The sequence below is a fragment of the Anomalospiza imberbis genome, chromosome 17 (assembly GCF_031753505.1).
Source record: "Anomalospiza imberbis isolate Cuckoo-Finch-1a 21T00152 chromosome 17, ASM3175350v1, whole genome shotgun sequence".
Classification (NCBI taxonomy): domain Eukaryota; kingdom Metazoa; phylum Chordata; class Aves; order Passeriformes; family Viduidae; genus Anomalospiza; species Anomalospiza imberbis.
The window spans coordinates 5,146,469-5,164,197 of NC_089697.1; the positions used below are offsets into that span (position 1 = coordinate 5,146,469).

The window sequence follows — 17,729 nt, forward strand, 5'->3', positions numbered from 1 at the left end:
TAAACTTGTTTCATGTTAGCCACCAAATAACCACTGGCATGGACTCCTACATAAAGCCAGTCTGGAACAAAGCATTTTTGTGTAGAACACCAAAAAAAGGAATCAAAGGAATCCTGTGCTTTTTTAATGACCCAGTCTCCTGAACTTCATCCAGCTCCACCCTCAACAATAAAAGAAAGACCAAGAGCTTTAATGCCTTCTGAGGACGTACATACGTCACTTAGAGACAATTTAATAAACTCTTTTGAAGTCTTCATTCTTAACCTACCTCATGGCATCATGTCAGAAAGCAGCACCATGGAGTTTGAATACTAGGCAAATATTCCAGAATAACTTAATCCTTAGGTGATATGCCTGGGAGGTAGACATCCGTGGAAGTACTACATTTAAAGTGTTCATAGTGAGAAACACCAGGCAGTTCTGCCTTGACATCTTTTTGCTTTTGGTTTGAGACCATGCACAGGACTCATTGTTCCCCAGCCACTGTGGCCTTTGAGCCAGAAGAGCTCCATGGAAGACCTTCCTGTTAGCAGTCCTTTGGTAGGCAGCAAAGGAAAGCTGTCTGGCAACAAATCCTAGCAAGCAGAGCTTGTTTAACTGGTCAAGCTCTTTTTTTTTTCCTTCTCCCCTGCAGTACCAGGCTTTAATTGCCTGAAAATCCCAAATCATTGTAAGCAGAGCCAAGTGTTGAGGAAACAGCTATTCAGCTCAAGCAGTTCTAGGGTATATCCCTGGAACTGCTTTCCAAGAGTAAATATTAATTTCAGCTGTAAAGCACAAGTCAGCTGCAAGAAAATCTGGTGATCAAGGTAAACTGTTCTGTTATGTGCTTTTCTTGGTGACAAGTCATCGTGTGGCTGTTAGTTCTAAAGAGAATACCACTGAGCACAGTCACACACCTTTTCCATTGATTGGTTGATAGGAAAAATTGATTGTGTGTGTGCTATACAGTGACTGTACATAGCTCTGTGTACAGCATCACACTGGTTTCTCTCACAATTTACCTATTCATCAAGTGTAAATAGCTGCTGTTTGCTGCAGCCAGGGCTGTGGGAATCAGTGAGTAAACCCTCTGTGGAATAAACCCCAGGCAGTTTGCAAACAGCCAGAGCTTCCAGCTCCTGGCTGAACTGAAGAATCACAAGTGTGAAACGCACTGCGAAAACATTTCTTCCAGTGAAATGTGTGTTGTCCTGGTGGGAAGAAGGGCTCAGAGAAATTGCTTCTCTGCACTTCAGAGCGTGTGGGTGTCTGGTCCCCACACAGTTTGCTAGAGATGCCTACAGACTCTGCCTGCTGCGAAAGAGATTTTGCTCTTTAGGTACTCGAAAACTCTTGGGTGCTTTGTGCTGTAACACCAAATGTTCCACATAACCTACCACGTGTATATCAAAAAATGGAAAACTTAAGCCCTGCTATTTAAACGTGTGCACTGTGTACAGCAGAGCACTAGGAAACATTGCTGAGTTCAGGGGGATGGAGGAAAGGTGCAGAGGGCGACTTGGAGGCTGGAATGTCAGTATTCCTGTGGTGGTTTATGCTGTCTTTCTGCAGGTGTGTGAAAGCAAACCCTGAAGTTACAGAAAGCAATAAGTTAAAGTCATGTTCTGTGGGTATGTTTCTTCTAAATCCATTTAAATGTTTTGAGGTTTTAAGAGCTGGTGTCAGTTAAGGAGAAAAATGAATTTGTGGCGAAAGACTTGGAGTCAGGAGGATGAGGCTTGTTCCTGGCTCTGCAGTGCATTTCCCACGTGATGGTGAAAGTCACAAAATCCTTTTGTTGCAGTTTCCTATTCCTAGTGCAGGGATAGGAGTCTTTTTAGGGGCATGGTAGCATCTTTACAATTAATGAAGCATTAATACCTGACATCCAAGATCTCTGGTGGAAATTCTAGCACTGGCATCTGAAAAACAATTGCCAAAGTCAGCTCAGATTTTAGGTTTACTGAAGAGCCTGTTTAATTTTGGTTACTTTGAGTAGCATGTTCAAAACAAAACCTGGGGGGAGTCTTTGGGTATTGCATATATTCCTCCCATTATACTGATCTTCACTGTAAATAGCCTTTTGAGGTGGTTTTGAGGTGCTAGTTCAGCCTCATCTACTTTTTAATATACTTGTAAAACAATGCTTGTAAATGCATTTATTTGCAATTCAACTGTGTTGCTCTTTTTCTCTGCCAAATTCATTTCCCTAGTGCTTTAAAGGACTTCATTGTGCAGCACAGTTGTCACTGAGGATGGGAAGTGTCACTCAGAGTAGAAGCTGATAGCAATAAAATTACTGTGTTCCTGTGGATTCACTTGAGTGCCAACTCCCATTTCTGACCTGTCACATAATTGGGACCCACCCTGACCTGTGTAGGTGGGTGACCACCAACACAGCTCATTACAGCTGTCAGGTTGCATTTTCTTGGTGGGGCTGTTATCGGAGAGAGGTAAATGTGTCCTGCAATAGAGAAGCAGGAGGAGAGAATTCTTGCTCCTTTTCACCCTTTCTTTTCATTTTCTGCCATTACTCCCCATTTTCCTTGCTTTCTGTCTGTCATGTTATAAACTGTTGGGGATAAGAATAAAATGGTTTTAATTCACAGCAGGGAGAAGGAAGGGATGCTTTGTCAAGATTAAATACTTGTGGAAGTAGAAGTATTAAATTTTGGGATTCAACAGGCCTGACACCCCAGCTTTATGCTTTGTTCCTATATCCTTTTCTGTGTATTCAGCATGAATACTTGGAGGCATAGGAAGCCAGGCTGCCCATCTGCCAAATAAGGTTGGACTTGCTATATCAATAGGTACCTAGTTAATGGAAGGGGTTGCATTTCTTCAGGGTCTATAAAGCATTTAAAGGTCGTTGAACTAAAGACCATGTAAATGCAGCTGTTGCCAAGGTGAATCCATTTAGGACCTCTGAAACGAAGATTTTTGTTACAAATTTTGAATCACAGAAATACTAGAATGCGGTGGGGAAAAACGCAGAGGTTCACGAGGGAGGTGTGGAGTTTTCTCCCAGTTTAATTTCTTTTGTTTTGCCTCTCTGCTTACAGATTCTCACAAACACAAAGATAAACACAAAGACCGAGAACACCGGCACAAAGAGCACAAGAAGGACAAGGAAAAAGACCGGGAAAAGTCCAAGCACAGTAATAGGTGAGGAAAAAGTGGATGAAGTCTTCATAGGCTAAGACACCATTGCGTGTGCAGTCTTACAAGAATTCCTCTGATAATAAATGAGTATGGAATTGCTACATTTTGAGTGTGGTTTTGTAAGTGTAGGTGCTTTAAGCCTGATTTTTGTCATTGCCTGCCTTTGCATGTGGGTGGCTGAAGCTGTGTATCTTGCAAATGTGAGCTGATAGTAATGTATAAAAGATTATTGTAGGTTAGTGTTGTTAAAGGTATAGAAAGCTAGCTCAGCCTCACCTTCATGCACATTGATGGGTTTTGTTCATAATCTTTTGTGTGTGGTTCCAGTTGCTTGTCAGAAATGTGGAGTTCTCTTCATGCTGGTATAAACCTCCACTGCTTTAGCATAGTGAGACCTCCATGTGGCTACTAAGCCTTCTTGTAATTAGAAGTGCCTGGAAAGATGGTCCCCCAGAACAATGGTGGTGTCCTTGCCTGCCACCACAGTGGCTGAATTTCTCAGCTGTGTGAGGCAGCACTGGGAAACTGCTGGGTTAGATGAATCCCAAAGGATTGTATGCTGTTTTGTCCAATGTGATTTATACACTACACTGCCACTGGATGGGGAGGGTGTTTGATGCCAGTCACTTGCCAGGTCACCCACATTGATGTGATGGCCTGTAGCTCTTGAGCTGCTGAATTCCTTGGTCCAGTTGCTCCCTAGCCTGGGCTGTGTGCTGCAGGAACCAGGATGTGGAGGTCTGTGTGATGATTTGGTGTGGTGGAGCACAGGGCAAGTAGGTCACAGCTAGGATGTTACGCAGGGAAATTTTCCTTGTTGTAAGTCCTGACACACAAGTGTCATGGAGCCTAAATTGCTACTAAAACTTGGAAAAATGAGTCCCTGGAGGGAAAGTTTCTGGTGTGACACTTGGTGAATGACAGATAGTGTTTATGCTGTGGGCAAGCAAGTGTACTAAGTAATTGCTGTGCAACTGTGATAGCACTGTCCGAAAAGGAACAAAAAAGTTTGTATTAACAATGATTCCTATTAAAAAGAAGCATGAAAAGGAGGGAGTCTGTGTAGAGAAGTGGGTTTGTTTTATTGGGAACACACTTGATTTGAATTTTCTGTGTTCTTATGAGAAGTTACACAAGCCTACTGTTCCATAATGTGTCTTTGATGGGGAAAAACCCCTAGGCCAAATAACTTGCGTATGCTGGCTCTCACAATAAGGATGAAATGCTTTGGACATGTTCTTTGCCTTTGTTCACACATCTGTATTGCCTTGATTTCTAGTTTTCATTTTCCTGATCATCATGCACCCTAAAAACTGACTGCCTCACATATCCAAATGTTCATTGCTTTGCTTGAAAAACCATTCTCCTGAAATCTTAGCAGAGCACATTCTTTTGTAAGGAGTAATGTAAGTATTCCCAAATTCATTAATGCTTTGACTTCATTTGTGTAGGAGTTGGAAATGGTCAGCATGTTTTTAACTGGAAGAACTAATTATGGCTCATAATTTGTAGCTGACTTTGCAAACAATAAATACCAAAACAGCGGAAAGAAGGTAGAAAGGCTGTGATGTTTTGAGGTGTAGCACAGGAGGTGACATGTAATCATGCCTTATCTTGAAGTACTTCCTTCCTCCCTACCATGTTGTCTTGAAAGCCCTCTGGGAAAGGTATCATGTTTTCTAGGCACCGTGCCTAATGCTCCCAGTTGTTTTCATGTCTCTGTTAAGTGCTTCTGTGTCCTGTGAGCACAGTATCTGCTGCATCCTGGGGTCCCAAAACAAGGTCCCTGGCTGTGGGTAGCATGACTGAGTGCATGCATGTGCAGGGGGTTTGTTCAAGGCATTTTTTGGGGAGAGATTACACAATAATGCTTTGCCTCTCAGGCTCTTTCACAAGGGAGGATTCACTCTCCCAGACGCAGTGCACACTGCCTTTCAAAGCTGCCACCTTAAAAATGAATGTATTATAGTGTTGAATCTTGAGATTTGGTTTTGGAGGTGGTTCTCTGGGAAGGTAACATACGTGGACATGCCCGTGATCCTGTTGGGATCGCTCCTTTAGGAGCGCTCCAGAATCTTCACTATCCCATTCATGCTCAGTCATGTACGGGGTACCTGGCTCCCTGCTGTGTAAAAACAGCAGACTTGTAACAGAACTTCATAGAAATAATTGAAATTCAGACATTTCTTCCATAAATGCTTTGATTCAGCTGTCACCCATGCAATTCTGTAAATGTAAGTTGCTGTGAGAATGAGATTTTAGGTGACCATTGTTTGAAGGAAAAAAAGCCCACCTGTTTGTACTGAAGTTTCTCCTCTGACAATGAGAAACAAGTGAAAATTAGCTGTGAATATAGTAGAAATTAAAGAAAAATTCTCCAGGAAACAAGAACGGGGTGGGTGGGTTTCAGTGATTTTTACCCATACGAAGATTTTTTAAAGCACATGATAAAAGGCTCTAAATGAAGTTTATCTTAGATTTATTGAATTGCATGTAAATCTTCACCAAATCCATTCTGTATTTCAGAAAAGCTGCTGTGTTACTGCAAAAGCTGTGCTGTATCTTTGGTAGCTCTCAAAAGAGGTTGAATGGTAATTTAGCAGATATGGAAGCCATTGTTTTCTGGGAGACTTGGGTTGGTACCTCTGTGACATTTTATCTGTGGTGTGTGAAGAGCCCCTGATTGCATTCTGTGAAGCACAGTGCACAATGGGCACAGTTAAGAGCAGTGTGTGGTTGTGTTTGAAGCAGATCATTTTTGTGTCTGTCTGTAATAGTTTGACAGTTTCATTTCCTGTCCTGTACTTAAAAAAGGCTTTTAAAATAAGACCTGCATCAAGAAGACAGTACAACTCCAATGCAGGAGAATAAATGTTTCCTGTACCCAGACTTTGAAGGATCTAAACTGCCAAGATAAGTCTCTGAAATACCTAAAATAGACAATTTTGATTTCATATGACAGAAGTGTGTGGAATGGTATGTAGGACTTCTTAATTTTGGTTCTTGCTTTCCTCCTCTCCCACTCACAAGATGACACTTCTGTGTCTTAACCACTCATTTACAGCTGTAGTAAACTGGGAGAGAACATTTGTGTGCCTCAGACCTCCCCATCACCCCTCAAGGAAAAGAAAATGCAAAGCCCACTTAAGAACAGTCTGTATCAAGAAATAAATCCACATCACTGTCCAACAAAGTGTGTTTTTTTGCTCATTTTCTCAGCCCCGTACTTCCTGGTCTCCAAACAAAAAAAATCTAATACACATCCATTAAATATAAATGTCAGTGGTTATAAAAATAAAATGAAACAAATCCCATGTGGCAATAGGTTTCTGATCTGTGGGAGTCGAGTGTTTCAGACAAATAGACCACATAAAATAATGGAATAACAGGTCCTTTGAAGCCAAGCCTTGTTAGAGAGCGGGTTGGAAGTGTTGGCAGTAACAGGTGTGTCTGTGCCAGCTGTCCTGGGCTCTCTGCAGGGAGAGTGGGCTGCCAGGAGCCTGAGGAGGGCAGGGCTGCCTGTGACAGGGGATGGGAGCAGAGAGGCTGCTCTGCAGCGCTGAGCCGTGCTGTCAGCCTGACAAGCACCGGAGCCGCAGGAAGAAAGTCTTCTGTCACATTGCATATTTCCTCCATTTACTAAATCTCTTGTGATCACAGCTTGGGATGAACCGAAGCTTGGAACACAGAAGGGATTCACAGACCTGATCTTCACTGGCATCTTCTAATTTTATGGATTTGCTAGGAAAAACACAGATTCCGGGCATTTGCTAGCCATGGATGAAAATAAATTTCAGTTCTGATTTCTTGCACACCTCCTCTGGTTTATTATGGGATCTTGATCTGCTTTGAATGGTGTGTGTTGGGGGCAGGAAGAAGCAGGGATATCTGATGCAGGGGTGAAGGCAATAAAAAAAATACTTCATACCTGGTGTTCACTAGCACGGGTGGGTTTGTTTTTCTACTCCATTTTAGTGCACAGTTCACCTTGAGCAGTTTTCTAATGTGATACTGCTTTCCAGTAGTGAATTTTTTTTTGCTTTTTTATTTAGTAGTCTACCTAATTCTCACATGTCCATAGAAAGCATGTGCTAAGCATGATCCTCATTTCAATGTGTGAATATTGTTCTCATTCCTAAAATTTTTACCAGCTGTTGATTAGTCCAGCTTTTTATCTTGTTCCTCTTGCTGAAGGCTTTATCTGTTATCTGTGAAAAGACTCCTTTCACCACTGGGGAGAATAGTTTCAGGTTGTTTTATTTCATTGCCAGAAACCCAGCAAAACCTTTGGGGCTCACTTGTTTATTCCCTGTAATTCCATATGATAACCCTCTAACAGCGTAACACCCTGCAAGCCAGCTGAAAAGCTGTCCCTGGGGTGCTGTTGCTTTGGAAGTGCTCCCTGCACAAGCAGCTCTCCCTTGGTGTGCATTAGCCTGGATGTGATCACAGCTTTCCATTAATACTGTATTGCGTCAAACGAGACACGGGCTGTGTCACCTGTGCCCTGTCCCCATCGTGTTTTAGGCTGCACTGAAATCACAACTCCCTGTTATTTTACGCTTCAGTTGTGCTGCAGCAGCTCCCCAGTAGGCACAGCTCCGATGGCAAGCGGCGCTGGCACTCGCTAGTAGCAGATTCCCTGTCACGAGCTAATTACAGCAGAGAGAGGAAATAAGAGACACTTTAGATAAAGCATCCTTCCCAGCTTGTGGTTTTGAGGCTGGAATGGAAAGGGCCTGGGAAGGGATTATTAACGTACATAAATGGCACCTGAAGAACGCAGTGTTAAATTACTGCAAAGCTGTTGCAGTTTGAAGGAGGAAGCTGTGATCTGCACATCTGCTGTTCTTTGGAAACACTTTCCACTTGTGACTTTCCCATGTGATCTCTGCCTGAGCAGCTGCTGCCAGGTGCCTGGCTCCCTTCCTCTCCCTCTCCTCTCCTCTCCTCTCTCCTGCAGGCATTCTCATTGGGAAATATATCCATGCTTACAAGGGAAATGTCTTCTTCTGATGGCATTTTCTGCTTCATGTGCTTCAGCCTGAGCTCTCCACAGCCTTTGGATGTCCTTGTTTACACTAAAAGTGTAAATGAAGGACAGTAAGCAAGCTGGCACAAAGGATGGAGTGCTTCAGGAGATGTGTGTGCTCACCTGGCCTTTGTCTGAACTAAGCCAGTAGTAACATGATACACCTGTAGATGATGTAATCCCTTGTTCTGCTTATGTTAATGTGATCTCCTGCTGCACTTGGTTACCTTAAAAAATACTAACAGTGCAGGTTTGTCAGCATTAAACACCTTCACAAGGCATAACTCTTGAGTTCTGTTGCAGTGATGCAACTGCAGTGGTCTGAATGAGAAGGAAGACCTTATTTTGTCAGCAGGGCTGGGTATGAGCAATTCTTAGGATCCAGCTGCCCTGTTTTCAGGCTAGCTTCCCCTGGAGCTTCCCTCTATTTTACAGGGGTTTTGCTGTCCTACTTCCATGACTCCAAGCTGCCTTGTTGGCAGAAAGGTATGTGCAGGAAAGGTAACAAAGGATTCACAGAGCTCTGAACAATGAATTCAAGATAAAATCAGCAGCGTGAATGTGATCTTGAGACCATTTTGCTTGCTTTCTTTAAAGAAAAGTGATTTTTTTTCTTCCAGTTTTGAATTGACCAGGAAGATAGGCTTCTGATCTTTAAATTGTTCCCAGTCCCTCCTAATAATAGCTTTGGGATTGTCTGAAATAGCTTTCTGATAGAAGGCTGAAACTTCATCTTCAGGGTAAGGATGGCATCCTGTTGCCTTCTCTTTTCTTTTGAGATTAGTGTGGTGGTTAAATTGTGTTCCCTGTAGGCTCACATGTGTATCTGAGCCAAGTGTAAGACCAAAGCAGCTCAGCTTGACTGCAGTTAATATGTGAGCAACTTGCTTTGCTTTGGGAGAAAAAAGAAGTTCCTCTTCTGAGGATTGTTGCTTGAGGCCTTTGTTATCTGCTCATTTCCAAGGGAGATTTTCTGGGAGATGGAGATTTCCATCCTTCCAAGAGAAACCTTCTTTGATGGCACATGTCAGGTTTTGTGCTGAGCTGTAGAAGAGCTGTGGTCCACTGTTTGGAAAGAGGGCTGGCAGGCAGGCTACTACAAATAAGGGAAAGAAATGTATGCTCTCTTTTAACATTGGAGTGAAAATTGCAGAATACCAGATTTTTATCTAGGGAATTTCTCCCAGTCACCAGGAGCAGCAGCAAGCAGGACCTCGGGGCCAAGCCACCAGTGCTGATCTTTGGAAAATGAAGCTGCTGAGTGAAACTGGAGACAGGGTTTCCTTAGGTTATCTGAGCCCACATTGCTTGGGTGAGAAATTTATTGCTCATTACAGAGCAAAGGGGAAGGATAGTCTTATGATAAAAAAATTAAATTAAGACCAACAACTAAGACTGAGTCAGGAAGCCACACTTCTTGATTCTGGCTCTGATGCTGAAAAATCTGAGAAATTACACTGAAAAATTGAGATTAGAATGCATGACAGTTTTTCAATGCTGGCCACTTAGTGTCTTTCAAGAAGGGATGTCATTTGAGCTTCTACTTAAACAAGCCTAAGTTTTTAGAGGTTTTAGCACTTTTTTTTAATTCTAGCTGTAGTCTTTAAGCATTCAGCACACACAAATATTGTCTCTGCCTCTCTAGGCCAATGAGATTTTGCTTCTGTTTCAATCTTAGCTTTACTGATCTAGATTGTCATCCATTAGTTTGCTTTTAATCATGCTTTGTGTACATCCCCGGGCTCTTCCAGTCATGTACTGAAAGCTAGTGCTTTTGGCTGGTAGTGAGATTGAGTATGGTGCTTTGGAAAACCAAATTGTTTCTCTTCTTTGGGTTTTTGTGAGTTTTTTTCACTACTCCAAACTCCCAAGCAACAGCCACTGCCATGAACTTTACCTCAGAGCACTAACTCCAGTGGTTTCTGCTTTAACAATCCAAATTAATGTCTGAGTAAAACATGTTATTTCAGGTAGGATTTAAATATCAAATAAGAACAAGAAAGAGTCAGAAATTAAACACAAGTAAACTTGCAAAGAACAAGATGGTTCTGAGCCTTGTGCGTATTTGTTATGTTTTTTTTTTTTTTTTGGTACATTGGAATTGAAGAACCACAGAATGCTTTGGGTTGAAAGGCACCTTAAGGCTCATCTCATTCCATGCCCTGCCATGGGCAGGGACACCTTCCACCAGACGAGGTGGTCCAAGCCCTGTCCAACCTGGCCTTCAATACAGGGATGTGGCATCCCACAACGTGGATTGATGTAAGAAGGTTGACTATTGATTATTGATATTGAATGTTGTTGTTATTATTATGAGAATTGGTTTAAATATATGCAGGTTGAGATACCGCTTAAATTGTCAACCTTAAATCTTTGGCAAATGGGGTACCTGCCATACAGATACCAGTGCAAGATATCATGTCAGAATTTCCAGACCTTCCTGAGTTTAAAAATTACTAGTAATGTGTGGGGTCTTTGCTTTCAGACAGTCAGTGAATCTGATTGGAGCTAAGGAAAATTAAATAGGTGTCCTGAGCTTGGAATACTGATGAATAAACAGGGTACAGAACCTGGGATGAGAGATCTGAGCAGGAGCAGCAGGCGTGTCGTGGATTTTCAGGATCCAGTGTCAGGATGTTCCGTGTCTGTACTCGCATGGCCTGAGCACACTGTACATAACATGATCTGCTGGGTAAGAATAGTCTGCAGTTGTTGAGTCTGCTCACAGGCAGCATGTGGTGCTGTGTGTCGAACTACAAGCATTTCTAGAGTGCCTGTTGCCTTTTGATGCTCAGATAGGCCTTCACTGCTTTGTATGAAGAGGTTGCTAGAGAGTTAAAATGAAAATGGTTTCTCTTGCTGCTAGTCTGAGTGTCACACAGTATGTGAATATACTGATTTCCTTCAGAGATGGATTTTCATGCTTTAGCTGCTTGAGCTTGGATGGCTGGTGTGTGTTTATTCAATTTATTCAATGTATATTTATTGGAGTGTTATTATTCAAGCTACTCTGGGCTTGAAGTATTTAGACCTTTGGCAGGTTCACGTGCATTTGTCCACACTGGTGTCTGCAGGTGTAAGCTGGGTGTGGGTTGTTGTATTTGTGACTGTGATTACCTTGCTCCTAACCACACACAGGCTGTGGCAAGTGGTTAATGTGCTGCTCGCTCTCTGTAGCCATCAACCTTTTTGCAGTCTGTTTCTGTGTTAGCAAGAAATCTCAAAGAATCTTTAATTTTTAAAAATCATGCTCTTGCCCAGCATTCCTGGCTTGTTTTTCAGGGCTATGTTCTCCCAGATTGGTTTGGGCTTGCACCTGAGTGTTGAAATAACTGAAATAAGGAAAGTGCCTTTTTCTAGTAAGCTTTGTAGTGCATTTTGTAATCCTGAGGAGAAGCACAGTGTGTCCTAGAGAACAGCAGTGATGGGAGTCAAGTGCTGAGAAGGGAGAGTGTGAACAGAGCCAGCATGAGGAACGCAGCTTGGTTAGTGCCTATCCATGCTGATTTACACCATGCCTTTGACTTGCTAAAGCCCTGGGTGACCTCAGGGAGTCCACACAGCCTTATAAGTGTGTATTGAAGGCCTGTAGAATTGCCAGGCTTGTTGCTTGGCTTCCACACCACTGCTGCTAATCCTTGTGGCCAATTCTTGATGTTTCTATTCTGAGTCTCCTGAGAGTATTGCCTCACTTTAGACTTCAAGGTTTGTCATTCCGTGAGGAACCTCATTTTCATTTGAAAACAGCCATGTGTCTTTCTAGCTGATAAGAAAGATGAAAATGTGATACAAATTTATCCTGATGTCTCAGAAATCAGAAGTGGGTAGAAACAGAATAATAAAGGTTGATTTTCTTCTCCTTGTATGCATTTTCTCCTGTGTTCTGACTAAAGATTCTAGGTATTTAAACTCTCTGTACTGCTATTCATAACACCAGAGTAGTTACAGGCCAGATTCTCACTTGGAAACACCTTTATTGGGTCCTTGCCCCACGCGATGGGGCTGTTCCAGCAGAGCTGGGCTGACTGTGGCAGCATCAACAGCTCCAGCTGAGGACTGCAGCATTATTCCTGCCTTTTCTGTTTGACTTTGCATAAACACAAGGACATCACATATCCTGTTTGCTCTGGTTTTCCCATCTGTTTGGGAATAATAGAGATCAGCGCTTTTCTCTTTAAGTTCCAGAGATGAGAGCTGCTACAATGACAAACTGTTGTCTGAGCAAAAGCTGACACGGGCATTGACGGGGCTGGCAGCTCTGTTCCAGTGACCTTTTATGTGGACTAGGAAAAAGAGGAAAAGCAGAGACAGTGAGAATTCATCCTAAAGTGTTGAGCTTTAAGTGTAGCAGCTGTGGATTTCCTCAGCAATCCGGGCTGATGGGTGTCCTGAAGTGGAGGCTTGGCAACTGGGATTTTGTGGTATCCCTCCTGTTCTTCTTCCTCCCAAGGAGAACGGGTCATGCCTGACAGGAGACTGGTGGATCTTCCTGTTAAGGTGATCCCTTATTTTTTAGGGTTTGTAATCATCGAAACCTGTGACTCTTTACCACTGGAAATTGTATTAGTCAAATCTCCTTGTGTTCTCCTCTGCAAACACACTCTCTTGTCTTGCAGTGAGCACAAAGATTCCTCGGAAAAGAAACACAAAGACAAGGAGAAAACCAAACACAAAGATGGCAGCTCAGAGAAACACAAAGACAAACACAAAGATAAAGACAAGGAGAAGAGAAAGGAAGAGAAGGTGGGTGTCTCCTGTGGGAGAGACAAGAGGATGGCTCTGGCTTATAATACTGAATAGTACAAACTCAGTGGGTTAGATGTAGCTTGTACTTCCAAGTTTTTATCAACTTGGAGAGAATTAGCCCAATGCTAACCCAGACACTTTTTTGGTGGAGTGGTAGTTACAAACTCATAAGGGCTTTATCTGCAGGTATGTGAACAGAAACAGTTCCACTGTGGATCTGTGTCCAGTGGCTCCACATTTTCTCCCGTTACATTTCACTTTGCCAAGCTTGGGTTCAGAGACAAGGGAGAAAAATCAGTCATCTCACATTCAGTCCATGCAAGAACAAACGATATACTTAATTCCAATTTGCTGAGGAGATTGGAGGGCCAAAAAATACTGAATTGACTAAGACTTGCAGGAAATGTTGCCTCTCTGTCATGCAGCTCACTAAGGTCTACAGGGGACGGAGATAGCCACAGTTCCTTCTGCAAGTTAAATGCTCTGTGTTGTATGTTGGAAAATGCTAATCAGCTCCTACTTTTTATGTTTTTCAGATGAAATCATCTTCTGGTGATATAAAAATAAAGAAGGAAAAGGAAAATGGTTTTTCCAGGTAAGAAAGCAGATCTGTGATTTGGAAAAAGCTGCAGTTTGACTTTTCATAGGTGCTCCGTGTTTGAATCCTCTCACTTGGTCTTCAGAAAAAATTGGGGCACTCTTAAGCCCTTCAGTAGATATGTTCTTTCTCAATTATGAGAATGGGTAGATCTGCTTACCCAGTAACTGGAGATGTGAGCTGTGGAGTACCTGGTGTCTGCCTCCACATGATGGGTTTGTCTCAGTACTCAGGAGCTGGATTTTGCTGAGGACAGACTGAACTATGGGAACACTGGTAGCTGAATTTGAAAGAGGCTCTGTTGTAAAATTGGAACTTGAACCCTGCAGACAGTCTGCTGGAGACACGACCTAGCAAAGCCAGTCCAGATTGCCTCTGTGTGTCTCTCCTGTGTTGTGACTGCAGCCTGAAGCCTTTGCAGAGTGATGAGTGACAGGTACAATTAGAAGTACCTTCAGGAAATGCATAGATGTCCTATTCTAGCACTAAATTCCTGCTTATATTAGAACCTTCTGGAGTTGAGTGTTGTATCAGTCATCACTAAGTAGTCTTATTAAAAACTTGAAGTGAGCAATTGATAGAAGAGTACATTTTCTTAATAGTCAACAAGATCTCCTGTGACTTGTTTACAGTCCAGCCATTGGTTGTTTTTAAGGTGCTAAATCCAGTCCACTGGCTTACTGAAGGTGTGTGGTATTGTGGATGCATGCACCCATATCTGTTAGTCAAGAACAGCACTTAGTTCATTAATTCTTTCAGTTTGTGAGCCCACTTAAAATCAAAACAAACAAAATCTTTCCAGTCTCACCACGTTCTGTGGATACGGGGAGGTTGGGAGAAGGCACCTGCCTGGCCCATGCCTTTTAGGTACTCTTTGTTTGTTTTGAATGTGCCCTATTGACATGAGTTCTTCCATCTCTTTCATTTCCCTGCTCTTATTTAAAAATGCAGAGGAAGGAGTCAGGCTTGGCGCAGGGCAGAGGCGCCATCTCCAGGCCCTTTGGGGAATTCTCTGCAAGTAGAAGGCAGTGACATTCAGGTGTCTCGTGGTGGAGCAGACAGTTAGTAACTCTCTCTAGCCTCTGCTGTTCAGCAGAATGGCATGATGTGCTACTCTCACCAGGGATGTTGGGTGCTCTCATATCAATATAACTGAATCCTCCCTAGGCCCAAGAGCAGTTTTTCATGTATTTGAGAAAAGACTGGAGGAGCCATTGCATTTGTGCCTTCTTCAGGGCCAAGTGATGGCTAAGAGTAAAGTAATTATTTTATTTTTTTTTCCTGCTGAAATATTCTTTTATGAGTTCTGCAGAGAAAAATGTCCTCACTCAGATGGTTTTGATTTTCTCCCTTAAGACTTGATATGGTGAGCAGCGTTACAGTCTTGCAAGTCAATGCAAGTCAAGGTTCAGCTTGGTCATACAGATCCTTTCTTTTCACAGACTCACACTTTATTTCTTCCATTACAAAACCTTGTGCAATGTTTCAGTGTTAAAATAGTTAAAATTCCTAGTGACTTTACAGACTGTAATTCTGCATGAAAGGGAGAATATATTAAGTGGGATGATGACCTTTTTTCCCATAGATGTTTTGCAGCTGTCTCTGTGCTGCAGATCTGTGTCTTAGTCAATTCCAGGCGATGCAACAGAAATGGCTTCGTAGAGCAGCTTGTTTGTATCTCCCCTGAGCTGCATCTTCCAGCACTGCAGTGGCTTTATAGCTGTGAAGGAGCAAACTGCTTGTTCTGCTTCATAGACACACTGCCAGCTAACATGAGACCCCCTAATGTCTCCTGCTGACTGTGGTCTACAAAGCTGAATGCTGCTTATTTTAACTCCTTCTTCATCTGGTTGCAAAATCTGCATCTTGGCTTGGAAACTGGGTCAATTTGATGTAGAAATTGTTGGTGGGACATGAATAAGGAAGCCCAAGATGGCACTAAGTGCTTCAAAATGTAATTTTGGACTCTTTGAGACATTTTCTTCTTCATGAAGATAGTGAAATGCTTCTCTGAAATCTAGAAATAATGAGTTTGTCTAACAGAATAGTGTCTCTTGCACTCATACTCTATTTTTTTCCTATTGCTAATGTCTTGGGACATTATGGCTGAAAACATTGAGCCTAACTTTGTGGTCTGTTGAAAGGGACAGAATTGTTTGCTTCCTCCAGTTTGGACAGTGAAAAGAGACTGATGTGTTTAACTTTGCCAAATCTTTGTTTCCTTTTCTGGTTTTCACATGCCTCAATATTTAGTTGGCAAAATGTTCCAGGGAATAGCTTTCAAATCTTTGTTTAGTTGATAATCTTTTTCTGTCTTAGAAGGCTCAATAAGGATATTGAGTTGAAACTAAATAACATCTTGCATTTGACTCCACACAGGCATTTCAGTTTTTAAGTATATTTGAAAGTGCTGGAAGCTACAGTTGTTTTTACTCAAAACCTCAGAGAAACAAAATGAGCTTTGAGTCATTGAAATTGAACTTGATGTTTCTTGAGAAATGGCAAATGTGTAGACATTGAATTACTCTCCTTATACTGTCTGTGAGTATTCAGAAAATGACACATCTCAAGCCTTTGCTGTCTTGTGATGGCAGCACGTTCCATGGAAGACGTGCCCATTTTGCAGATGATTATTTCTTAAAACTTAGTTGTTGCTGGTTTCCAAGAAACTTCATCTTTGAAAGTAGAACTGTGTTTCTTTGCTTCTTTTTGTAGTCCACCACGTATTAAAGATGAACCAGATGATGATGGGTTTTATGCATCTCCTAAAGAGGACTCCAAACCCCTGAAGAGACCTCGAGAGGATGATGAGTAAGTAGTGTGGGTGCTGGTGACTTGGATGCTTGCCTTCAGTTTTAAAAGGAGAACATTGAGGGAGCAGGTGGAATTTCAAGTGATCAGCACATGCTTCTTGAGATGGGTACTGGAGGTCTGAGACCAGACTCCTTACGCTGTTACAAGTTCTCTGAGCAGGGCAGGGATAGTATTTGTGCTGTGCAAGGCAAAATGCAACTGCCTGCTTCTGCAGATGGTGCTGTGAAATGTTGCAGAACAAGTAAATAAAAAAGAAAAACCCCAGAAGGCAGGTAAAGACTGATGAAGACTGTAAAGCAGAAATGTGAGCACGTGAGGTATTAACGTAGCTAAGTGGCTGCAGTGGTTTCTGTTGGGCAAGGAAATGACTGCACAAGAGGTAGAAAATGCACTGTCAGCCTGTTTGGAGGCAGGGGCAGGTTTGCTGCACAGCCTCGCGTGGTTTGCCTGGAGTCTCAATGTGTCATAAGTTACACCGAGGGCTGTTGTCTCAAAGAGAAACACCCATGATGTTTTCCTGACACAGGAACCCACTGAAATACAAGCTCAGTTCCATCTCGCTGAGATCTGCCACTGTGCCCAGCTGTGTCCAGCTCTTCACATAGTTTGTCTTTATTAGCAGTCAGGAGTTAAAGGGTTGGAAGGGTTTCACCATGGTGGCACTCCATCCCTACAGGTCTCAGTTTCCAAGAGACATGGGTGGGACATCTTTTCTTTTGTGTAATCACTTGCTGCCTTCTGCTAGGTTTGTATGACTTCCCCTCTCACATCTGCAATGGAAAGATTAAGAACTGGGGTGTTCCTGTACGTTAGGGAGTGTTTTATCTGCATAGAGCTCAAGAATAGTGACAGTAAGGTTGAGTGCCTATGGATGAGCATCAAGGGGAAGGCTGGTAATGCAGATATCCTGCTGAGAACCTTGCTCCAGACCACCCAACCAGGATGACGAGGTGGATGAGCTATGCTATGAGTGGCTGGCTGACGTTTCACCACTGCCAGCCCTTGTTCTTGTGGGAGACTTCAACCTGCTGGATACCTACTGGAAACTCAACGCAGCAGAGAGGAGGCAGGATGGGGGGTTCCTGGAGTCTGTGGAAAAGAACTTTCTGTCTCAGCTGGTAAGGACAGCTGTGGCCTTAGAGGGGTAGTACCCTGCTGGACCTGCTGTTCACAAACAGAAGGGCAGGTGGGAGATGTGGTTGTTGGAGGCTGTTGTGGGCATCAGTGGGCTGAGACCACCAGCACTGATGTTCAACAAGACCAAGTGCCAGTTCTGACACTTTGACCCTCTGCACTGCTCCAGGCTGGGGGCAGAGTTGCTGGAAAGGGCCCATCAGAAAAGGCCCAGGGGATGGTGGTCAACAGCAGCTGAACATGAGCCCAGGTGGCCAAGAA

At 42.9% G+C, this 17,729-nt stretch overlaps 1 protein-coding gene across 1 annotated transcript in view; it reads left to right on the forward strand.

The window, feature by feature from the left end:
• Nucleotides 1-17,729, forward strand: part of TOP1 (DNA topoisomerase I) — a 65,849-nt gene that overhangs the window by 25,958 nt on the left and 22,162 nt on the right. Inside the window, exons 3-6 of the mRNA XM_068207528.1 lie at nucleotides 3,045-3,147; nucleotides 12,793-12,919; nucleotides 13,459-13,517; nucleotides 16,236-16,331. Of these exons, the coding sequence (XP_068063629.1) occupies nucleotides 3,045-3,147; nucleotides 12,793-12,919; nucleotides 13,459-13,517; nucleotides 16,236-16,331 (385 nt within the window). The remainder of the gene's footprint in view (nucleotides 1-3,044; nucleotides 3,148-12,792; nucleotides 12,920-13,458; nucleotides 13,518-16,235; nucleotides 16,332-17,729) is intronic.